The following is a 17934-nucleotide window of genomic DNA, read 5'->3' as shown; positions in this document are numbered from 1 at the left end:
ATGCAATCAACTTGAACACAGATATAACCAGACAAGCAACATTCTTCCATTCACCACCGTCTTCAGATTTTGCTTGGAACACTTTGAAGACACAACTCGCCCTCTTCAAATCAGAAGATTAAAGATAAGCTGTTCTTTTTAAACAAAAAGTCGTATTAAAAGATGTTTTGATTAAATTTAGCTTTAAAACCTCCCCCTTTAATCATCCAGAATTACATTTTATGCACAAAAAGCCTGAATTTTGTAAGCTTGATGCTTAAAAATCAGAAAATTGTGTGTTAATGCAAGAAACCATTGTCCCTGTGCCATGTAGAGCAGATTTTATTCATCATTTTCCCAAAATACATGTGGATCCCATCTTACCTCTGCTTTTATACTGCATTGTAGAATGGGATGAATGACATTGATTTTGAACAATCAGTTGTTTTCGTAAATGTGAACTGAACGTTGCAAGAATAATATCATTTAAGTATTCTCAAAGTTCTTTTAGGGCAATCGCTGTTTCTCATAATCTCAGATGCTATTAACCATAGGTACCTTCATTGCAGTACAGACACCAGGAAGGACTCATTGCATCTCAGTGGAGGAGCAGGAAGTTGTTCTAATATTGCCTTGTTCGTGGAGGACTCTGGAAAATAGCAAACAAAAAGTGTTTCTGAGCATTTATTAAGGAGGATGCAGAGAATAATCACATCCTGATGGTCACCTCTGAATGCCCCAACACCCATCTCGGGGGCAGGGCTGCTCTCTTTGTTCACTTACAAACCAATAGCTTTAAAATGCCTTTTTGCTATATCTTCTCTTAAATTACTTCCTTCCACAGAGATTTACTGGTTGATCCTGTGCTTTCAGGAGCTGGTGGTGAGCAGACGTGAATTTGGGCTCCCAGAAGGGTCAACTCTGCTCTTAATAAATTAGTGGAAGTAATTGCAAAGTGTTAGATAACTAAATAGCTAGAGGATAAAAGGATTGCGAACCATAGTCATCAAGGTTCTAAACAGATTGAGTCTTGCCAAAGTTAATTGCTTTTTTGATAGAATTGCAGAATGGATGTGCATTATCACAATTTAGATTCTAGGGAAGGACTGGGTACTGGTTTTCATTAACTATTACTTTTGAAACTTAATGCAAAATGGCTTTGATGTAGACTGTGATATACCACAGAGTTGCTAAAGGACCAGAAAGGGTGATTGATGAACAGCAGAGTGCTAAGGCCCCACATGGGAGACTGCAGTCCTGGTACTTTCCTTAAAAAAAATTAAATCAAAGTTATTCTATTAATGATTCATAGATGAAAAGGCTAAATTATATGTGCTGAAGATTGGGCTGGATGTTTTGACTAGCTTGGTAGACAGCAGGGTTATTGATATCAACTGAACGGTATCGTATCTCTAGAGAATTAATTATTTAGAGATAGTAAAATAGGCATGACAAGGAGCAGTGAGATATAAACAGCAAACATCAAAGAGATTTATTAACAGACTATGTTGTCTTTGCAAAAGCATTACTATTCCATTTCCAAACAGTAATTTTTTGCTTTCTTCTCTTCTAGTTGCCCATATTGGCATCTTCTGTTGTTAGCCTCTATTTTCTTGAACTTACTGATGTCTTCAAGCCAGTTCACTCTGGATTTAATTGCTATGACAAGAGTCTGAGTATGCCATACATTGAACCTACACAAGAGTCTGTTCCCTTCTTGATGTTGCTTAGTCTGGTTTTTGCTGGACCATCAATTACGGTAAGTTTGAAGTGCTACTGTCACTTAATAAATATTTTGAACAGAGTTTCAGTTGGCATAAAGAAAATAGCTCCTTTGGTTTCAGTTTGGCTGTAGAGTGTCATCCAAGCTAGTTTCCTTAGGACTTTAAATTCATATTTCATTCTTCTGTAACAAAAGGAGATACACTCCTTAAAACATTCCCTGTAGCACTTCATCTACTCTCACTGTCTTGATGGTGGGCATTAATGTTAAGAAACAGCATCTACAGTTGGATGAGAATAGCTTGAATCATTCTGTTACGCTGTACAAATATTTGAACTTTTACAGACAGGGCATCTCCATACTCTCAGATACATCAAAAATGCAAGAATTTTTTTAAATGCAAGCCTTTCACAGCCCTGAACTTGCCACTTTTGTTACAACTAGCTTTATTCAGAGAGAAGGTATATCGATTTTGTCAGTGAACTCAATTACATTTTCCCAAATAGCACTGAAACACCTCTAAATTGCAAGTTAGTCATTAAGAGCAGGCAAAAGTGGGCTGGTTTAATCATTCACCCAAAGGGAGGAGATGATTTCAACAGAACAGAAATATCCTGTCAGAATGAGCAGTTGGGTCACTGTTTTACAGAAAAGAGAAGTAGAAATTGTCTTATAAATATATAAAGGAGAGAATTCATTTTGTCTGATTTTAGCAGTTCAGATAGGAGTCTTACTCTCACACCACTCCTGTCTGGCAGATGGAGAGAGAAATTCACCTTGAGTGGGTGATTCTATGCACCTAAAAAACATGATAAGCCTTTTGAAAGGATCTCTTCTCCCCCCTGACAGCAATGACTACGCATCTCAATTAGGTACTTCTTGAAGGCCAGCTGCAAATACATCTCTGCTTCCAGCTCCTCTTAATTCCCTTAACTTCAACCAGTTAATTCATTTTATAATACTATCCAATTTACAGTTACAAAATCTATAACATGGGATGCCTGTATAAAAACTATCAAGTGCTGTTCTCTCTTTGCTTTCCAGAATGTTTTTTCTTTATTTATCTTTTTTTTTTTTTTTTAACTGAACAGTTGTTACTGCATTTGATTTTTGTTGCTTTAGAAACCATTCTTGGAAGGATTTTTCACATCCAGCAAGCTAAAAATTGTATATTTAGGAACTGGGAGCTAAGACTCAGTGATTCTGGTGCAAATGATTGTTGCAAACACCGCATACTGTGATAAAAACAAAACACTGGTATTGGGTTTGGATGGGTTTCTTAAGTGTTTCTGGTAAGTGTTTCTGGTAACAACAAACTGGATTTTTCTGAAATAGCTATAGAAGGAATTTATCTAGGCTCACTTGGGCCACAGTAGGTAGTAAAACCTGGCTTTTACTACACAGAGTTTATGCTAAGCATGGGTAGTATCAAACACCTTAAATCAAGATAAAAGATGACTCTTTCTTTATCTAGTATTTGTTAAGGGCTTTGATTATAGCTCAGTTATTTCAGCATTGCATGAAATTTTGCAATAGAAAATGTTATTCTTGCTTGAATCATTCTACCAGCAGTACAGAAAATTAAACAGAAGCATGCCATGTGAGCAACTCAAACCCATACTTCTGCATGCCATAAAAAAGAAAGTTTGGTAAAGAAAGTAAATCCCAAATCTTCAAAGTACAACTGGCTAAAAGCTGCAAGCCTTAGGAAGGTGTAGTTCATTTTTCTTGGTGTGAGCATGAATGTGATGCTTGTGTTAGTTAGAGACTGGGCCATGATGGTGCAAAATACACAACCTCCTTTAGTAAAAGCACTGAAGGCATTGGCTCCTTATTATTCGATACCACTTTGGAAGTAAGGAACTAGGGGACATTTTTGTCTAATCCTTCCCTTTTTGTTTGGAAAAATAGGCCAGTGAAGCTCAGTGTGAAAAGATTACAATTATGCCATTGTCATATTGTAGAGCTTAGCATTTTGTAAGTTAGTTTTTGTAAACATTTCGATTAATTACACACTTTCTAAAACCTGTGAATCATAGAAAAGAAGGCATGAGCTATGTGAGGAATTGAGGATCTCCAGTAATGTTGTGTATCCTGGCCTCTGTCCACACTTCAGGTACTTACGGCAGTATCAAGCACAAGGTCATCAAGACTCAATAAAATACAGGTGTGATTAAGCCACATTTTAAATATTACCAAAGAGTATCTCTGAGAAGAAAAAAAAGATAAAAAAGAAAAATTGTGCATGGGGAAGAGGACAAGCAAAGTCCAGTGCCAATCCCTCTTTAAAACCTTATATAAATATTAGAATAGGAATTTTAGTCTGTATTATTTTTGTTGGTATAATAATTTTCCCAAGACTGAAGAACATATATCAATCTATTTGCTTTAGAGTAATTTTTTATACAAAAAAAAATCAAACATTTTATGATTTATTTTCCCAAACCATTATTACAGAAGGATCTATTTGGCTTTGGGGCTTTGTGTTTTGGTTTTTCTCTTTGGGCATTTTTTCCCATTATTAGTGAGTAGCAAATGCATTTAAACAGGTCTGTTCTGTAGCCCTGAAGGGTGACAGAAAATAACTACCTGTTTTATTGACATATGTCTTACAGCTTGTGGCATAGATGAAATTTTGGCTATGTATTGAAAAACTACAGGAGACTTCAATGTGGAACACCTGGACCTGAAGAAATTATCAAGATAGATATTTTATGTCTGGAACATAGATACACCTGAATTGCTGCATGACTTCCATTTGCTTTAAAGCACTCTGAATCTGATCCTCTGATAGATTTTGTCTCTAGTTACTCATTCAGAAATATTAAGACCAGTTATTTAATCACATCCATGAAGGTTCAAACTCTTACCAGCCACTGACTAAAAACCTGCTTAGAGGTAACAATAGCCTTCCCCAAAGAGATCACTAAGACATTAGATCACATTGAGTTGGGAATTCAATTCTCAGGGAGAGAAATTCACTGCTGGCATTTTCAAGTCCTACTGCCCATTCTACTCCAGAAGTTTTTTTCTGTGGAAATGCCAGCCTCTGAATTTTCCTTGACATAGGCCTTGTTGTTTTTTACTCTATCACACAAGCTAATCCATCTGTCTGGTGTTTTCCCTGTACCAGACATTCCTAGAACTTGGCTAAAAACTGTTACAGTTTTTCTGAGTTTTAAGTTTGGAATACTACTGGTTCTCTGGGAAGCTTCAGCAGTAAATTGATCAACTGTAGACCGATAATAGTGGCTACAGTTCTCAGCTAATTAGAATTCCTTAAATAACCCCTACCACTGGCTTTTCCATGTCTTAAGAGAACCTTCACTACTTCGATCTTCTTGGCCAAGAAATTTCAATTTATTAAAACTTCAGCTATTAAAGAGTTAGACTAAGCTTTTCCATTTTACCTCCCTTTTCCTAGGGTGGAGGTGTTAGTATAGACAAATATCACTGGTAGTTACAGCAGATTCACCATAATTCAGATGCTTTGGCATCTCATTGCATTATAAGCTTTGTGCATTGCATGGATTGGTTTCCAGTGTAGCTGTGGATAGACAAAGTGAATCTTCTTTTGCTGGTGAGAACTGCCTCATTAATTGCAATATTTCAATCGAATCCTTACTCTGAACTCTGTACAAACCCCGTACAGAATTCCAAATAGTTGTACTATTGAACAAGGAAAACAATAAAATCTGAGAATGCAAATGTATAAATGTGTCTGGATCTTCCAGCTAGTGACACCATTTTTTACTTATATTCTTCCTTTTATAAACTCTTGTCTAGGGCTTTGGTCATAATCTCTTTTGCTTGGTGTGTTGCGAGGGACCATAAAGACTGAACTTTTTCCACTGCTGTGGATCTGGTTAAAACCCAAGCCAAATTAAACAAATACAGAAGAGCAGGCTGTCACATAATTAGAAGCTGCTTGGGATTGCTAGGCTTGTGGCCAAGACTGAATGCTAAAACCACTTCAGGAGCACTAAGACATTGCAGTGGCTCTGGATTATTTTAGAGGCGATATTTTATAATTACTGCCTTTTTATTGTAGAAGCATCAAGTTTCAGCTGTAGATCAAGGCCTGGATACCACTGAGCACTGTATAATGTATGCCATTTGCATTTAATTTCAGGGCCACCTTCTCGCCTGCCCTCATTCAGGCTAAGTTGCATTACTTTATGTTTGCATATTGATACAAATCTTTTAAAGTTGAGTGCATGTCAGTGGATGACATTGGTTGTGTTACAGTTATATTACAGTCCTTTAAATTCAATCAGGATCTTCTGAATAAGTGCTACATTCAATTTAATGGCTCCTTTGTCATTGCAGATAATGATAGGAGAAGGAATTCTCTACTGCTGTCTGTCCAAAAGAAGAAATGGAATTGGAACAGAGGCCAATATTAATGCAGGAGGATGCAACTTCAATTCTTTTCTTAGAAGAGCTGTCAGATTTGTTGGTGGGTTTCAACTGTTACTCACAAAAAAGAACTTTCCAGATACGTTCAGTTTTCACCATGCAGGTTTGCTTCCCTGAAACAGCCTTTCAGAACAGTGCAGAGCATAGCACAGATTTTCTGCTAGAAAATGTGAGAAGAAACTCAGACTGCAACAGAGCAGCCCCATACTCAGTAATGCAGCATTTACACTCTCCGTTTTCCCTTTCCTCTCCTGTTCTATTGTCAGTATCTCTAAAAGAGTAATTCGGTTTTCCTTCTCTGCCCACCTTGAGCTGGCTGCCTTTTAATGATTTCAGTGTATAGCTTCCCTTGCCTGTCTTCAGTGCATCATAAGGATTCAACCCACCTGTCACAGTATTCAGCATGACAGTGAAAACTTGTCAGAAACTCTCAGTAGGTTTGACATTCTTTTTCTGGAATGTGTTTATCTGCCTCTCAAAAAGGGCTAGAATCTGGCAACTTAAATGATAGAGGAAAATGTTGAATTTTTTCATTTTACTTTGTTTTAATTGTCATTTATAAAAAACTGCACTTGGAAAGGCAACTGGACTTTGATCCCCTTGTTACAGTTAATTTCCTCTCCCAATGAATGGCTAAAGGAAAGGCTTCCTCTGTTTCAGAAACCTTTCATTAGATAAGGCAGCCTAGGCAAAGACAACCAGCAGGACAGCAGGCTGAAAAGCTGGTAGGACAACTATTCCCTGGGTTTTGGTAGTCTGGCAAACAAGAGAGGTAGTGACCAGCGAGGTTAGGCAATCTGTGACCAATAAAGCATCTTAAGAGCAGTAGTGAGGAAGAAAGCAGAGGGTTTGTAGATTACAACAAGAGCAAGGAGGACCGTAGACATACCCCATGTCTACTTCTTCTGTTTGGTGTTCCATCACCAAAAAAACAAGTTCAAAGACACATGAATTTCATCCCAAATTCACACTCTGAATTTGAAGTTTTTTTCATATTTTAATGTCTTTAACATTCTTTCAATTTTAGGATGAAAAATAAATTTATCTCTATGAATAAAAGCAGGGAATTATTCTGAGAGGTAAATCTTTAGGAGAAGAGCAGTTGAAAATGTTCAGTAAAGCAATGCATTAGTTCAATGCCTTGTGAATTTGGCATTATTAATCAGTCTGAAGCATTGATCCCTCATGAAATAGAATTAAATATTTGGGTTAGTGACAAGGACATAATACTCAAGAAACATCAGAGGTGTGAAGGTAGCCAAAGTTATCACCAGCTGGTGATTCTGTGGTGGCAAAAAGAGAACAGGTCTTCAGAGCAATGACCTAATGTCCATACTACTAAAAGCCTGTCTTCCAGTGGGAAAGTCCAAGGACTGGATAAATACACATGCTCTCCTGAAATAGTTGGCTACTCTTTAGTCAATTCAGAAAACTTCTTTCCAAACTGAAGAAGCTCCAATGTAGCTGCCTTTTAGGAAAAGATGTGGGAGGACATCAAACCATTAAAACAAAACTTTAAGTATCAACAGGAAGAAAGCAAGCATAAACTATCTTATTTTTTTATATTTAAAAATTCAACTTTGCAATAAGCTTTCACAAAAAAATACCTCATATTCTGCATTTAAATTCTCTCAGGTCCAATAACAAAAGCCACCAGAGTTCTGTTGAATGTAGTTTGCACAATCAATCAACCTAATTAATGCATATACCAACCTAATTAATGCATATACTAAAGTTAACAAGCTCTGTTGATTTCTTTCCTAGGTGTTCACGTGTTTGGTCTTTGTGCAACTGCTCTCGTTACTGATATTATACAGCTATCAACAGGATATCAGGCACCGTATTTCCTGACTGTTTGCAAGCCTAACTATACATCCTTAAATGTATCTTGCTCAGAGAATTCATATGTTGTGGAAGATATTTGCTCAGGAACTGATCTCAATATTATCAATGCTGGAAGGTTGGTTCTATTCTTCATTGTGTACATTTTTAAGTATTCACTTTATATTTTATCTTCTGTCCCAGTTTCGAGATTTTTTCCTAGTTAAAGTCTGAATGAGTTTGTTGGTCTTTTATAAGAAAGGTGAATGCATAAATGTCTTTTTAGTGACATTCCATTTTCTCCATAAAGATATTAGTCTAACAGTGGGCTTTGGAAGACTTTGTCAGGTTCCAAAGCACAGTTGTTAGCAGCTGTTCTCCCGCCTCAAAGGAGGCAATTTCCTATACAATTGTCACTGTATAGCTGCTACTGCTTTTTCAAAGTGGTGTGTGGGTAAGTTCCCCATAACAGACAGGGAAGAAGTCTCCCAAGCACTTGGTCTGAGACCTCTGTACATTACTGTTCAGGTGTTTGGGATTTGTTGGACAGGTTTCTTTTCTGTTTCTTTAATTAAGTTTTTTATGTTAACAGCATTGAAAATACCTATTTTTTAGAGAAAATACCACAACAGTGCAAAGCTGTGTGTTCCCAAACATGTCTTTTCTTGCATGGTATTTCTAACTGGTTCTTCATCTCTTTTCCCACAACCATTTGCTGTTACTGGGATATTGCCAGCAAAGCCTGATGCTTGCAAGCAGTGTCTTGCAACTGCATGGTGTCCCAGGAAAATTGGGACATGATTACACAGGAGCAGGCAGAAAAATTTCCACAGTCACATCTCATTCATTTCATTATCTCAAATATGATGTCTGCTGCTTTGAATTGACTGCCTGTAGCCATTCCAAAATGACCAGTCACTCCTAAGTTTAAATACCATCACTTCCAAAAAATCAGTGACATTACTTGTAACATATTAAGACTAAGCAATCAGGTTTTGGGTGTTTCTGTTTCCCTAGGAAAATGACCATATATTGATATCTCAAAGTTATTTCCATCATAGAGGATATATTTGGCAAGCTGTAATATTCTGGCACCACCCTCAATTTCTCCTTAATTCAATTTTACTGCATTTTTCCTTTATTATGTTGTTATTTCCCTATGCCAGTCTCAATTTTACCACAGCAAGCAGCACTTGCTACTGGTTCTTCAGTAGTACTTGCTACTTCTTTCAGTCACCTACATAGAAATTATGGTATAACTTCTACAGTACAGGAGGTTAATTTGACTTCAGTAATTTCAGTTTGGAAGGGACTTGTTCTGAGTTTGCTAATCGCCTTCATTTTTCATTTGTACTTCCCAGAAACTTTGGCTCCAGAAATTTGCCTCTAGACTCCTGTATGGAAAGTATAGAGAGGAGCACATAATTATCCAACGGATTACATGAAATCATTTTTCTGCAACATCCCCAAATATCCAGTGGTTCCTATTGTCCATCTTTTCCTCTGTTATCTTCAAAGAGCCTTTTCAGTCACTTCTGTTCAGCTCTCCAGTGAGGTCTCTATCCTTTGTCATCTCTGATGTTCTGACTCAGTATGACTCTCTCTCTCAGTAGGACTCTCTCGTTGTTCCCCCTCTACACATCCTCATGCATGAGCATTTAGAGTCAGACACTGTCATCGGAGTTCAGGACGTGTTTTCTTTGAGACCTTTGTTCACCTTTTCAATACAGAGCCATACAAAAAGGCGACATATTTTTAGCTGCAGTTATTTTCATTTTAGATTAAAAGAAAAAATAGAGGAACAAAAGCAGTGACACCATTAGAGAGTACAGAGAGTGCATTTAGTCTGTGTTTGCCCTGAAAGCATGTGAATAGAAAAGAGAATAAAGAGAAAATTGACTGTACCATTGTGACACACCTTATATACTATAAAAATGCCATCAAATTAAGGTTAAGTTCCAAGTGGTAGAAAAGTTCATAGAATCAAATATACACATTAGCTCCACAGAGACTCTAAGTAGATTTATGCTTCATTAAAACCTGCACAGGGTAAAGGAGCTGATTAGCTATTATAAACATTTACTTTTTTTTTTTCATGTCTTTATTTCCCTGTCCTCAGCCCTGAACTTGTTCCACAGGGATACTATTTGTGAAAGATTTGTTCAGGGAGGTTAAAGATAAAGGAAGTCGAAGAAGAATTTAGGTCTGTCTTTAGAAATGCAAAAGGAACCATGCAGATTTAATCTTGGCCAGAGTCATGAGCCTATGGCCTGCTTGAGCCATAGGCTCAAATTCAGGTCAGCAGTGTGGCATTCACACTAAACTACATGTACATTTTTAACTGTCAATTAGTTATGTAGAACAGACAAGGCAATATGCAGAGGAAAGAAATTTAGAAAGCAGACTCCACTGCTTTGCAGAACAAATGTCTGTCTGAAGTTAAAGGACTGTGTTTCTGTCTCTGCTGTTTTAAACTAGCTCGCTCAGGTGTTGCTAGGAAAATGGCTGTACGTGGAGCCCAGTTAGGGTGGCAAGACCCATCTGTGAAGCCGAATGATTGTTTAAGCATTTATCCCAAGCTGAGCTTTCTCAGGTGAAAGTTGCTGTTGTGACTGCAAGATAGACATACTCTTCCTTCAACAAAACATCCAGCATGGTACATTACATATATATTTCATTGTAAAGAGACAAATCCTCACTGTTTCTGACTCATTTCTAGGGCTCAGAGGTCATAGAATTTTTTTAGGACTTCTGTGATCTAGATGTCCACTGTAGAACAGGTGTTACTGAATCGAAACCCAGCTTTTTTTCTCTCTACTATGAAAAAACCTCTTTCACATTCACATCACTTTTCTTTAGTTGTTTTTAGAGAATTGAAATGGGTCTAAAAGAATAATAATATTAAAATGTTAGAGACCCTCATGTGATGGTTCTGTGTAGCTTCTGCATGCACAAAACCTCCTCTTCTTGCCAGAGAAGTACAAGCTAAGCTGTCACTTTTAATTTTCATATCTGAAGTTTGTAACTCAAGACCCAGTCCACATCATTCAAGTCTCCATGTTTTCAATGAGAGCAGAAGGCCCTCAGCAATTTCAAGAGCAGACTTGATATCGCATACTGTCTCAGAGAGTTTGGACATACTTTCATTTATTCTCTTGCTCTGGGCATCAAGAAGGGGCTCAGTAATTCTTAAAATACCCTCCCCATGTTGTTGTGCTTCATTAGCTTCTGTCATGAGGTAAAAGTACTGAAATTTTTAAAAAAAAAAAACCCCACAGACATAGCAAATAAAGATGTAGTTTGCCTCTCTGAGAAAAATGTCACCTGATGACAAATGTTACTGATAGATCACATATTGTTTAGGAAGTGTAAGATAGAAATGACTGTGCCACCCAGTGTTTTTTTCAATGAGCACTAGCACTGAGCATTTGAACTGAGAAGTATAATTTGAGTGTCCTTCCTTGGCAGAAAGTCATTCCCTTCTCAACATGCCACCCTGGCAGCCTTTGCAGCAGTGTACATTTCGGTGAGTAACCAACTCTGTTCAGTTTCATCTATACAAGATAAAATTTAGGAAGTAATTTGCTGTATATTGTAAAATTATGTGTTGCCTGGATATCTTGGATGGATGGATGTTTTTATCCTACCAGTCTGAAAGCAAAATAAAACTACTAATGAAGCTGGTTTTATTGTAGCTGTTAAAGAATAAGGAAAAGATACAACTGCTTCATATCCTTTGTTAAGAAGCAACAAAAAGTGTTATGTTAAAGTATATTTGATGCCTCATATTACCCTCATATAAAATGCAGTGTTTATCTGTCTTACAGAGTGATATTTTAACTTACCAGTCAAATTAACCTTTATGCATGCTGCCTTTTCTTTATTGCTGTCTTCACTTGATTCGCTGCTTTTAAACTTGAAGCGTTAAGGGCCTACATTCATGTGATGTAGTTTGATTTCACCTCCATAGATCTGCAGCATGGATGAAGTGGCACAATCACTCCCAGAGGCCTTCAAGGTGTTACTGCAAAGCAAGTGAATAAAACCCATCAGTCGCTAGCAGAAAATTGTGGGACATGCCGCAGCAATCACAGCTGATTTTGCACTTCTGAGCTGTAGCATTTCTTCAGTATGGCCTACAATGTTTGTACAAGTGACAACTTACTAGAAGTTTGAAAAGTAATTCCACCACTCATGCTGTGAAAATCAGAGGAAAACAACAGTAACGACCAGTTAATGACATTAGATAATAGTATTGTGCATGTACTGGGAGCTTGCCAGTATTTGTTGTGCCTGGAGAAAGGCCAGAATTTGGAATAATACTGATGAACCACCTCCACTTAATTTTTGTGACCTCCCTGGCATTATGGCCCTCCGTTGAGAAATGGCTCTCTAAAGCATCTGGTGGTAGCTTTCATTGGAACAGGTTATTGTGTTCATCTGGCATGACATCTGGCTTCTGTATTTCACAAGCAGTGGCTCCTTAGTCACATTTGTAGAACATTTAGATACTGATTGGGAACAGTATTGAGGCATAAAATCCTTATCCTAATTGATGTCAACAAGCAATACTGCCTCTGTTTTTGGAAATCCATTCCTTGTGATTTTAGATCTTTCTACAGTGAGGGAGCAAATTTTAACAGGGCTGTAAAGTAAAATTAAATTGATTACTTGTAATATTACTGTGTACTAGTGATCTAGTCAAAGAAACGTATGTGAGAAATTAAATCCTCTCAGGTACAATTAAGTTTCTTCAACTGCTTCTTCATTTCTTTCTTTTTCAAGATGTACTTCAATTCTACGTTAACAGACTCCTCAAAACTTCTTAAACCACTCTTGGTCTTTGCCTTTATCATCTGTGGAATTATATGCGGTCTGACTCGTATCACCCAGTATAAGAATCATCCAGTTGATGTTTACTGTGGCTTTCTCATAGGAGGCGGAATTGCTCTCTATTTGGTAAATATAATAGTTAAGTTTTAGCAAATAAAACTAATAAGGCTAAAATAAGAGTATTGGTAATTTTCATGAAAACTTTTCATTATGGTCACATGCCATAATGACAAGTGTAGTCAATATGTATTGAAAATGAGTTGGGGATAATCACTTTAAAAGCAAAAAGGAAAAAGCAAACAAGTATTTCAATATAAAGTGCCATAACAGTGCACAAAGTGGAATATAATCATCTGGCACTGTATACAGAAACAGCTCTAACTTTATGTGCTTTATTAAATACTTAAAAATCCTTATGTTTTCTAATCCACACTTAAAAGCATAACACAAGAAAAATACTTGAATAACTGGTATTTGTTGCTGACCTGAGTCAATACTGACAGTGTTAGCTTTACGATCTCAAAAAATGATTGAATTATGAGCAACTCAGCTGAGTGAATTGCTGAATCTGCAAGAAATTAAAGGCAACATTATACACTTGTGATGTGTTGGAGTTCTTAGGCAAACCATGCAGGGAAAGAGGATGGTCAGATCAGGTTATCCCTATGCTTTTCCTTTGTACTGGGTTGAAAGAGATGGAGCACCTTGGAAGGGTCCTGTAAGGAAGCATGTAAGTCAGGCATGTTTGTCAGTAGGAAGCTCATCAAGCACTTGATTTTGCTTGCTGCTCTCAGTATGCCTCCAGCAGGAATTCCGCTACCCTGGCTGCTCAGAGAACAACACAGGTGCCTGGGAGCAATCAGAGCTTCTGCTGACACCACTGCCTGAGTGTGGGCAGGTGGACAGAAGAGTCTTAACAGCTAGTGGGATGTTTTACCCCCAAGAAGTCAATGATGAATTTTAGTGTAATACTAAATTAAGTTCATTTCCTGACCCCCTTTTTTCTGTGATAACATAACCTGAGGTACCTGCAGATGGTCTGCAAAGGTGACCAGGGAAAAATGGGCTTCACAGTGGCAGAAGAAACAGCAGTTAGGGTAATAACAGAAATCCCATGAGCTGCTAAAGTCAACTTCTGTGATGGCACTGTGAACAGAAAGGCACTCTGTTGAGAATATTATTTCAAATGATTCTGCTGTTGTAGATTTACCTAAATGGAGCTGTTGTCCCTATGTTTGAAATGCACAAACAGGTATGCTTTGGTAGGTCTTCACATACTGCTGCGTGACATCATACAGCAGAGAGTATATTGTCCTGGATACCCAGTACTCAGCAAATCTGCCCTGAAAACTACATACCAATAGGAGGAGGGGGAAGGGAAATAATGTGAAACTACAAATAATTTTGAAAGGAGTATAAAGAACAAGTAACTCAAGTGATTGAGTCAGATATTTGACCCTTTCATGTAATACTCTCAGTGGAGTCCTTTTAAAATGACAGCATTTTATAGCGAGTCTACTGATTAGGAAAATGTTGTATAACTAAATCTTATTACAGTTCTGCACAGCTTGGAAAGCAATTGATTTAAAGTTGATAAGTTGTTCTATGATGTAGATATTGTATGATATGATTATTTTGCAGTAGAAAGGGCAGAATCTACTAACAGCAGAGTACAACTCAAGCAGTAACAAGATTCAGTAAATCAGAACAGACGGTAGTATAGTTGTAAAATAGCTCTGCCTAAGAGACTGAAAACATCTATTTGCCTATTTTTCTAACAAAACATTATTTCTGTAGCTGTATCTGTTGCTTGATAAAAAGAAGAAAGCCTATGGAGGCTAAATCCTTACCTCAGCTATTTATTGCCATGAATACTATGCCCTAGTTATCCTAGTGAGATTACTTCATACATACTTAGAGGTACCAGATTGAGGACAGAATTTGGACTAAGGCTATACTAGTGAGAAAAGGAAAGTAAGCATACCTGTCAGTTTACCTGGAGTAATTAGGTCACTGAATTCTATTTAAAAGCAAAATAATATAATTAAAGTAGCTTAAAATGGGTCCTTTTTTAACTTTCTTAACCAATTGTTGATGCTTCTGTCCAAATATCAGGGCCTGTATGCTGTGGGGAACTTCTTACCAAGTGACGAGAATGTGTTTCACCCAAATTTTCACAGAGAACCTCTAAGGTCTTTGACAGACCTTAGTCAAGATGCCAACAGAATCCTCCCAGGAAAAAATGGTGGCAGCAGCGATGGCATTGTCTCTCACCGTACAGAAGGTATCCTGAATAGAAACCACAGAGATTCAGGGTCTCTGACCAATCTCAAGAGAGCAAATGCTGATGTAGAAATAATAACACCACGAAGCCCAATGGGAAAGGAAAACATGGTTACTTTCAGCAACACCTTGCCAAGAGTCAACACACCATCCTTGGAAGATCCAGCAAGACGAAATGCAACAATACACGCATCAATGGATTCTGCCCGTTCCAAACAGCTGCTGTCCCAGTGGAAGAACAAGAATGAAAGTCGAAAGTTGTCCTTGCAAGTAATAGAGACTGAATCTGGCCAGTCACCACCAAGGGCTATCGAAATGAGGTCAAGCTCAGAACCCTCCAGAGTGGGTGTAAATGGTGATCATCATGGCCCAACTAGCCAGTACCTGAAAATCCAACCTGGCAGTGTACCAGGTTGTAACAACTCAGGTCTTACTGGCGGGCCGAGGGTCTCTATTCAGTCTCGTCCTGGCTCATCCCAGCTAGTACACATTCCTGAAGAGACTCAGGAGAACGTGAACACATCACCCAAAAGTAGTTCAGCTAGAGCTAAATGGCTGAAAGCTGCTGAGAAGAGTGTTGCATGCAGGAGCAATAGCCAGCCAAGAATCATGCAAGTAATAGCCATGTCTAAGCAGCAAGGAGTGCTTCAGGGCAGTCCAAAGAGTTCAGAGGGAAGCACAGTGACCTGTACAGGAGCCATCAGATATAAAACCTTGACAGACCATGAGCCAAGTAGCATTGTTAGAGTTGAGGCCCATCCAGAAAATAACAGACCTGTAATTCAGATGCCATCAGAAGGTGAAGGAAGTGGATCATGGAAATGGAAAGGTCCTGAAAAAGTCACTCTTCGTCAGACATATGAGCTAAATGATCTTAACAGAGACTCTGAGAGCTGTGACTCCTTAAAAGACAGTTATGGGTCAGGTGACAGGAAAAGAAGCAACATAGATAACACTGAGCATCACCATCATGGAATCACTACGATAAGAGTCACACCAGTGGAGGGAAGTGAGATTGGCTCAGAGACTCTGTCCATTTCTTCTAGCCGGGACTCAACACTTCGAAGAAAAGGTAACATCATTTTAATCCCTGAGAGAGGGAGCAGTCCAGAGAACACCAGAAACATCTTCTATAAAGGCACATCCCCCACACGAGCATACAAGGAATGAGAGGAGACATAGCAGCTGGTCCATACCACCACAAAGGAAACACATCTTGACACAGGTTCTGCTCCCTTTGTTTTGAGCTGATATTTACCTTTATGTGCCAAATTATTGACCAGCAGCCCAGCATTGCTGATGTGCAATGTGCATGAGCCTGTGAAAAGCATGTGGTGGGGGGAAAAGCACAATGCCAGAACTAATGTGAAACATTTTCATGCAACTTCTTTCTTCAGATTCAAAACATTTATCTGAGGGTGATGATGTCAATTAAAACAATGGTCTTGAACACAGACACTCTATTTCCTGAATGTGCCAACTTTTTATTTTATATTTGTGTGCAAAATTGACTGACTTTTTCACAGAAAAGGCTGTATCAGTGGAATATATTCACCTTTGCAGAATTTGCACCAAATCTTTAATACAGGATGGTGCTGATGATAACTTCACATGTTTTGAAAAATTGCATACTTATCAGACTCTGCAAACATGACATATTGATGTGCAGTTACTTTACAAGTAATATTGCTAATACTATGATGATGCTGGCTGCATTCATTTAGCGTAGGAAATATTTACAGCTTTGTTATAGTGGATCTGTCACATTCAAAGATTGCAAAGGTTTTGTGTAGTTCTTTAAGATGTCTACTGCAACAAAAAATGTGTGGGTGACATTCCATTAGAATGGAATGACTATCTATTTTGAATAGTTTTGCTGCTACCGCTCAACTTTTGTTTAAGAACAGGTGCTACTAATGAAGAGGCTGCTTCTTAGTGGGCTAACTTGTAGAATTGTTTTAAATTACGTTTTTTAGGGGGTCTTACCAAGCACTACAAGTAATTCAGATTTTACATTTTTAAACTTCTTATTCTGTCCTTCAGTGACCCTTCCATTTTTCTATTCGTTTTTAAACAAATAATGCAGGATACCAACAACTGCAAGATGTGCAAATGTGAAAGGTGAGCCATGAGTAAATAAAAATAGATGGCAACTTTCCTGACCAGCTTCCAAGGAGACAAGAATTAATATCATAGCTCACACTTAGAAGCAGTTGTTCACCTCACTTGCTTAGTATGCCACAAGAACAATCACAGGTTTCACCCCAATCACCATCACACAGGGGATTTGTGCTTCACTTTAAAGAATGGAATGCCTTGGTATTGCAGAATCACTGAACAAGTGTTGCATTGTGCCACTACTACAGTCCACCCCCTTTGAGACACCCTCCAGAGCTGTCTTAAGCATGATCTTTTTTTCTCACCACTGCCACTTAAGAATATGAAAGGTCTCTGCACCTGAGAGAACATGAATTATTTAAACTGAGCTTTGAATATAATGAAAAAACTTGCCTGCTAAAAATCTCTGTTGCCAAAAATTATTGAAAGGGTAATCTCTGAAAGGAATAAACATGGCATGTCCTAGAATGGGCATGCTAGAAGGAATGCCTCATTCATTTGGCTCTGACTTTGAAGAAAGCCAGGGGCAGTGCTCACCCATTGCAGCTCTTCATTCTCTCCTATTTCTACCTGAAAGAGAACTACCCTCAGACACCTGCCAGCTCCCTTGGTAGGAGGGGAAGGGAATGGCTTGGCAGTGCCCTCACTGATGAGTAGTACCAGATCAGGTCTGTTCTCTGGCTTCTTAAGAGAAGTGTTTTGGTCTAAGTCCTTTTCTGATTTAGGGTATCAGAGAACCAGATACATTCTCTATAGTC

General features: G+C 38.1%; 1 protein-coding gene across 1 annotated transcript in view; it reads left to right on the top strand.

Moving 5' to 3' along the window:
- The window catches only part of PLPPR4 (phospholipid phosphatase related 4), a gene marked incomplete at both ends in the record, with an annotated part of 28392 nt that extends 12164 nt beyond the window's left edge, over positions 1 to 16228 (top strand). The window contains 6 exons of the mRNA XM_082287220.1: positions 1553 to 1738; positions 6032 to 6161; positions 7886 to 8081; positions 11411 to 11468; positions 12728 to 12901; positions 14891 to 16228. Coding sequence (XP_082143346.1) covers positions 1553 to 1738; positions 6032 to 6161; positions 7886 to 8081; positions 11411 to 11468; positions 12728 to 12901; positions 14891 to 16228 — 2082 coding nt within the window. The remainder of the gene's footprint in view (positions 1 to 1552; positions 1739 to 6031; positions 6162 to 7885; positions 8082 to 11410; positions 11469 to 12727; positions 12902 to 14890) is intronic.
- Positions 16229 to 17934: the final 1706 nt, after the last annotated feature.

The sequence above is a fragment of the Coloeus monedula genome (genome assembly GCF_965178545.1).
Source record: "Coloeus monedula genome assembly, chromosome: 9".
Lineage (NCBI taxonomy): Eukaryota > Metazoa > Chordata > Aves > Passeriformes > Corvidae > Coloeus > Coloeus monedula.
This window is presented reverse-complemented; position numbering and strand designations above follow the sequence as displayed.